At 36.4% G+C, this 7229-nt stretch overlaps 1 protein-coding gene across 2 annotated transcripts in view; it reads right to left on the bottom strand.

Moving 5' to 3' along the window:
• Window positions 1–6810, bottom strand: part of LOC132175492 (protein SEEDLING PLASTID DEVELOPMENT 1) — a 21390-nt gene extending 14580 nt beyond the window's left edge. Inside the window, exons 1-3 of one of the 2 annotated variants that reach the window (XM_059587456.1) lie at window positions 6277–6810; window positions 4881–5095; window positions 2969–3119 (exon numbers count right to left, since the gene is read on the bottom strand). In XM_059587456.1, the coding sequence (XP_059443439.1) occupies window positions 2969–3119; window positions 4881–5095; window positions 6277–6696 (786 nt within the window). In that variant the 5' untranslated portion in view covers window positions 6697–6810. The remainder of the gene's footprint in view (window positions 1–2968; window positions 3120–4880; window positions 5096–6276) is intronic. The other variant, XM_059587457.1, reaches the window with a different exon arrangement.
• Between the last annotated feature and the right edge of the window lie 419 nt (window positions 6811–7229).

Consider the following 7229-nt stretch of genomic DNA (forward strand, 5'->3'; position numbering starts at 1 on the left):
GTCTTATTCTCTGGCAATATTTCACTAATGCCAATGCCACATTTTTTTGAGTCTTACCCATATTTTTTAGATTCTGTTGTCCAAGTGATTGTGATCTTGAGCCACTCACATCACCTATTCCACTTCTTTTCCTGAGTAATTTACCATCACCACCAAACCTACTCCTGTTCCGTATACTTTTCCACCATCTCCTATTGCTCCATTATAGGTTTATTCTCGTCGCTTGAAACCACCTACTACTAGTCTCCCTCCATCTTCCTCACCATCTTTGGATCCCGTTTCGCCTGTTGTGCCAATATCTTTGCCTATTGCTCTCTAAAAAGGTACATACTCTTGTGCACTAAACATCCCATTAGTCATTGTGTCTCTTCCAATTCATTGTCTCCTTTTTCCTATTTTACCTGTCAGCATTCCACTATTTCTAATCCTTAGACAATTAAGTATGCATTATATGACCTAGGGTGAAAGAAGGCAATGAAAAGGGAAATGAATGCCCTACACTATTAATGAGACTTGAGATCTTGCTCCATAACCTTCTAGAATACAGCTTGTAGGTTACAAATGAGTGTACACAGTGAAATTCAACCCAGACGGCTCTGTTGAATATTTAAAGGCATGGTTAGTTTTTAAAAGTTAATACACAAATCTATGGTATTGATCATGAGGAAACATTTTCTTCAGTTGTTAAGATCTCCACTGTTCAGCTTTTAATTTATCTTGCAACTAATCGTGACTGGCCCATTGTTCTAATTGGATGTTGAAAATACCTTTTTACATGGTGATTTAATAGAGGAAGTCTACATGGAGCAACCACCTAATTAGTTGCTCAAAACAAGTATCAAGGTAGTGAATGCGAGTTAAAAAGCGCTTTGTATAACCTAACACAATCATTGTGAGCGTGATTGGAAAGTTCTCTAAACCAGTGTTAAGAGTTTGGTCTCTACAAATGCGAGACAGATTACTCAGTAAGGTTTTGTGAAAATTCTATTCGATACTCGCCTTGTCAAAACATCTGCTTGTTCTTCTATTCTCACATAAAATGTACAAATCAAGTTAACATACAATTTCTTCTTGATAAAAATGTCTATTAACAGCATTCTCAATGAACTCTCTATTCTTTAACTAAAATTTGGCTGAAGAACTCACTTTTTCTAGTTTAAGTAGCAACTATGCAAAAGTACCAAATAATAAACTCTCTAAATTTTACTCAATTCGATTTAAATATAATTTTTATTTTATCTTCATTCATTTTTTATTCTCAAAAGCACCCCACAAAGTTACAAACCCATAAAGGTGAAGGAGAGAGAAAGTGTGAGAGGAAATATAAAAACATAAAAAATGGAGTAGAGAAAGGATTTGTTCTACAAATGTGGGGAGAGGTTTGACAAGCCCTAAAATGGAGAAGGGTAGAGAGCTTGATGAAGCTTGTTTTTTGTAGAATTTAACCAAATTTTGGCTAAAAGTGAATTTTAGAGAGCTCATTGATGATGCTCTAAGTTCAATATGCTTGATTCTATCATGTTGGACTAGAGTACGGGCAATATTAATTGCTACTTTGTTGGTGCAACACAATCTCATAGAATCTTTGAAGTCATACCCAAGTTTTTTCAACAATGTAAACCATAATAATTTACAAACTCCATGTCTCATAACTTTAAACTAAACTTTTGCACAAGACCTAGCAAGAACTGACTATTATTTACTATGCCAAGCACTGGATTTCTTCCCACTAAAGTGCAATAGACCTTTGATCCACATCTAACCCAACCCATCTGTATTTGTATAAGATTTTATGCCCAAGTGAATATATGTACAAAAACAACACTCTTGCTTGGAGAGGACTTCAAAAAATGAAGAATCTAATAAATCTATTTTCTGATCATGCCCCTTCCCTATCCCTACCACAGCCTCCACATACAAACGTCGACCACTCTCCACCAACCGCAACAACAACGGAAAACCATCGTGGGTTTTTTCTTCTCTGCTCGCAACATTACCATGAGGCTTGAGAAAATTGACCACCTTCCTCATTTGTGCAACAGTCACCCCACCCTCTTCCTTCACGGTCCTCCAGAATAGCAATGAAACTTTGCCGCCCTCCTCCACCATACTCCGATAACTCCAAAAACCTTTCATGGCTATTTGCACACCTCTATGCAATATTACACACATCTCCAGACCTAAACGACCTATAAAATTCTCTCAACTTCTCTGCCCTTATCAACTCCGCTACATCACGCTCAACTTGCCCAATATCAAAGCTAGAACAATTTTGCTTCAACGTAGAAGAATCCCATATAACCCATCGCTAAACAACACAACATAATTTTTTTTTTTTAAATGATGATTTTCTCTTTCAAACATGCCCTCACTTGCACATGCGCCACCTACTTTCTCAACTGACCATGTCCTCACGCTCCACCTATCATTCCATTGCTCACTAACATGATTTTTGACAAATCTCCCACCAAATGTTGCAGCAGGTATATTTACAAAGTCTATTGAGCAATAATCGGTTAAAGTTCATTTATTCCAAGTTAGGCTCATTTGACATATATGGTCCAACTTGAAGGAGAGTACAGGAGGTTTATTAGAGGACATTCTTGTAATAAGTTTTTTTTTTTTTTATAGGTTATAATCAAGTTTTATTAAAAGCGTAAGGCGCCCCTTGTAATAAGTATACCACAGAAGGGTATAATCGTCTATAGATTTCTCATATATAAATACATGAGAATAGTGAGAAGGAGAGTAAGTGGTTTTTCTCCTATATTTAGTAAATCATAATTTCTTTACGTAATAATCAATATTGTAAGAGACAAGAATTCTATAAACTCATCGTTCTTCAAAGTATACAACTCTCCAAACAATCAAATTTCAAATTAATAACACCTCATTTGGTCACACAAATAACACATTCAAAATTTTCTTAACCAAAAACAGAATTGGAATCCTGTATTCCAGATCATACCTTATGCTGCACTTCAGAGTTGGGGACTTGCATTCGGCGTGCATTTCCTATTCCTGCATGAGGTATATCGCCATCCCCACCTATCTCATTGGAGGTGTCAACAATCATCACACGTTTCTTGTAATCATTTGCAAGCATTCGTGCTATTTCCCTGAAATGTTGGGTAAAGTAGATTAGCACTACAATTTGATGGCTACACCATGAGAAGCAAAGCATTTCTTAGAACAACACATAAATACCATCAAAGGATCAACTACGCATAAGAACCATTTAGTTGCATTATTTGAAGGCTATTATTGGAGCCCCAAATAGATGCATTACTGACAAAAAGTTCCTTCCCAAAAAATAACAACCAATGGAGAAGATGTATAGCGCTTTTCCTCAAGGATCATATGCCCAAAGAAATGAAAAAATAAGAAGACATTTTTCATTTAGCTGATAAAAAAAAAGGATCAAAACTTTCAAGATAATTAGAGATATTTCAAGCAATGGTAAAAAAAATATATCATGGCAAAATCAGAACTTATCAAATCATGCCAACTTTGCAATATGAAAATTTCAAGAAAGCAAAAATTCCACCAGTATGATAATGGCCCCCATCAATTTGACTTTTACTGCATAATAAATAATGTAAAATTTTTTGTACATATATCAAAAGGTACAATACAATTGCACACCACATTCCATAAGGTGATTTCCTTTTTAGTTGTTAAACGGAGAACTACAAACCCAGGGATTTCATATTTGAATTCCAAGGGACTTTGCCATATTGGGTGAGTCTCTGGAAACATATTAGGAGTGGATGGGATGTCTTCTCTTGTTTTGTTAGTATAGAGGTAGGTGATGGCACTTGGACCAAGTTTTGGCACGATGTTTGGAGTGGGGACGTCCTCTAAAGAAAACCTTTCCAGAGTTATTCAATATTGCTCGGGATATGGATGCTTTGGTGGTGGACCACATGCTAGTTAACAATAGAGAGGTGAATTGGGATATGAATTTCATCAGATTGGTGCATGATTGGGATGTGAATGTAGTTTCTTCTCTTTTCAATGCTTTGTATTCCATTAGGTTAGGTCAAGGGAATGAAAATAAGCTTTGTTGGAGTCCTTCGAAGAGACAAACCTTTGAGATCAAAGCTTTTTACAAAGTTATCCTTCCCATTGTTGATTTCTCTTTCCCTTGGAAGAACATTTGGCGGTCTAAGGTTCCTTTAGGGGTGGCTTGTTCACTTGGACAGCTTCCTTTGGAAAAATTCTCACCCTGGAAATCGTCACATCTTAGTGATGGATTGGTTTTGTATGTGTAAAAATAGTGGAAAAACGCTTGAGCATCTACTTCTTCATTGTGATATTGCGAGAAAGTTATGAAAGTTGGTTTTTCAGATGTTTGGAGCAGAGTGAGTTATGCATGGAAGGGTAGTGGAGCTCTTGGGATGCTCAAAAGGTGGTCAGATGATTGTAACATTGTTTGGCATGTAATCCCTCCTTGTTTAATATGGAGCATTTAGAAATAACGGAATGCTCGAAGTTTTGAAGATTGTGAGAACATGAGTTTGGAGCTACAACTATGTTTTCCTAAATCACTCTTTGAATGGATCTCTATCAACACTCTTCTCAATATCTCTAGCTTTGTATATTTTTGCGCTCTTTTTCTTTGTTCTTGATTTTGTTGGGTGTTGTTCTCATGTATACTTCATGTGTACTTGAATTGCACCCTTGCGCCTCTAATGAATTTGATTTACTTATCAAAAAATAAATAAATAAATCACATTATTCACAATTTATAAAACACTAAAAAAAAATTAAAAAAAAATTAAAAATTAAAATAAAAAATAAGCAGAAAAAAATTAAAGACAAACATATTGCTACTCTTGCATGCGTATCAAGTGTATTGGTAAATAGGAAAGACTAACCTAATAATCGTGGTTTTTCCCACACCTGGAGGCCCTATGAGCAACAAGGAAGCCCCGTCTTGCACCAAATCTCGCAGCAAATTAGCACTACCGGATATTGCTCGACCAACTCGACAAGTTAAACCAATAATTGCACCTTTCCGATTCCTTATGCCACTAATGCGGTGTAATGTCCTACTGATGCCTGCTCGATTGTCAATCACAAAATCACCAACCTGAGACGTGCATCTAGTAAGTGGCAAGCATTATTTATGGACAAGAGTACTGTACCATGCTACTTTATGTATCCAATGGATCACAAGAATATTCTAAGGTAGTGATGGAGTTTATAGACTAATTACATCAGGACAGATACCGCATGAGCTTTAGACATTTAATCCAGATGGGTTTACATTAAAAAACAAGCCCAACCATCCTCTTAACTTTGTTCCCATTCAACCAGTTCATTCAAACAAAGTTCTAAGAAACTTGATCATCAGCCTTAATACTGTAAGTACGAATAAAGTTACCACCAAATTAACTTTCAATAGAAGGCATTATTGATACTACAACCTCTTTCCCTGAAAACCAAGTTAAGGCTAACCTTAGGGCATCTGAGTACAATATGATGATTCCTCTCAAGGCATACTAATGCTCAGTGAAATTTGGCAACAAGAACTACTCTCAAACAAGCATTGCATGTATGTAACTATTGGATTTTTTTTGTATCAAGGCACAATCCAGGCATTCCTTCCATGGATAGGTTCAAGTCATCAAGGTCTCATACCACATAGCACATTGGTAGCAAATCATCCAATTCTATTTAAACCATATCTAAGAACATTAATCAAAATGTACACTTTTTATCTCAATACCCTCGTAATCATTTTAAAACACTACAAGGCTGCCTTAGGCCAACTGGCGTGAAAACTGGCAAGGTTTGAGATATGTGTGATGTTTCAAATGTCAACTTGTGTTTAGTTTTTAGACTAAAAAAGGGTAAAGAAAGTGTTTTTCTTTGGTATATTGGGTAAGCACATAGATGTGAAAAATGGCATGGATTGTGATATTTGTTTGACTTCAATTTCATATTATGTTGAGTACTACTTATCATCTCGAAAGGAAACGACCACCATTCTCCCACCAATTTCAATGCTGCACCCACGAATTACGGTATCCCTTGATATGAATATTCAAGAATGCGCGTTCATGAAGAATAGCATTTCCATGCTATAAATAACAATAACATCAACTATGTTCTTCGACGCCAACCAACAAACGCGCAAAAATTAAAAAAAAAAAAAACTGGTTGGAACCACACAACAGCATAGATTCAGACCAGCAACATCACACTAAAACTCTTATAAAAACTCAAGTCAATTAATAAAACATGTGGTGGGCAAGCAACATCTTTCACCTGAGAAGTAGCATGCTCAAGATCCTCGGCAGTGATTGGCAAATCCGACAAAACAAAGTCTCCAGAAGGAAACCGAGCCAGCGGCTTTCTACCCAAATCCATAACCACTTCAATCAACTGATGAAGCTCCGGGTGCTCGACAACCCTCCGTCGCATTTCTTCTGGCAATAACGCCAAAAGGCGGCCCAATTCGACCTCAAAATCATCGTCTTCAGGTGAAGGGCCATCCGGCGGGTTCAAACTCGAAGAACCCAGAGAGCATTTTGGATACCCAGATGGATTTTTTGTGAGAAAATGAGGAACAAATAGGCGTGGTGGGAATTGGTGGGTGAAAGAGGGGATTTTGAACTGGGTTTTTGGAAGTGCAAGAAGAGTGATTACGGGAAGTTGGTGGTGGCGAAGTACAGGATAATAGGGCATCTGTTTTGGCGGGAAGAGTAGCGTGGGCGTTGGGATTCAAAAGGAGATTTGTGAACACTTGCTGAGAAGTTGAGCTCTTCAGCTCTTAAAATGGTCGGTTGTGTTTCTGTGATTGTTCTGATTTTTAGCCTTTAGTGATTACCAGCAACAACTTTATCACATTAAAGCAAAAAATAAATAAATAAATAAATAATGGGATTTAACAATCACATATTGAAATTATCAACGAAAAATAATATTTTTTCTATAACTCTTTTACAATTTATTAACATATGTGGGTATATAATTAGAGGATGTTAATTTTTTTTTCTTTTTAGTCACTTGGTTAGTAATTCCCTATTCAATATTTTCGACCAACCAATCTTCATGATTAATGAGTTCAGTCAGCTTTGGAGAAGTAATAGATAATATCAAATACAGATAATTGCTATCAGCTTTGGGATTTAACAAGTACACCAAAGTACTTGTCATTAGATATGAATCAAATCATGTAATATTGGTCATCATCTATTATGTGTTATTCATATGGGTGA

This window comes from Corylus avellana, chromosome ca3, assembly GCF_901000735.1.
Source record: "Corylus avellana chromosome ca3, CavTom2PMs-1.0".
Classification (NCBI taxonomy): domain Eukaryota; kingdom Viridiplantae; phylum Streptophyta; class Magnoliopsida; order Fagales; family Betulaceae; genus Corylus; species Corylus avellana.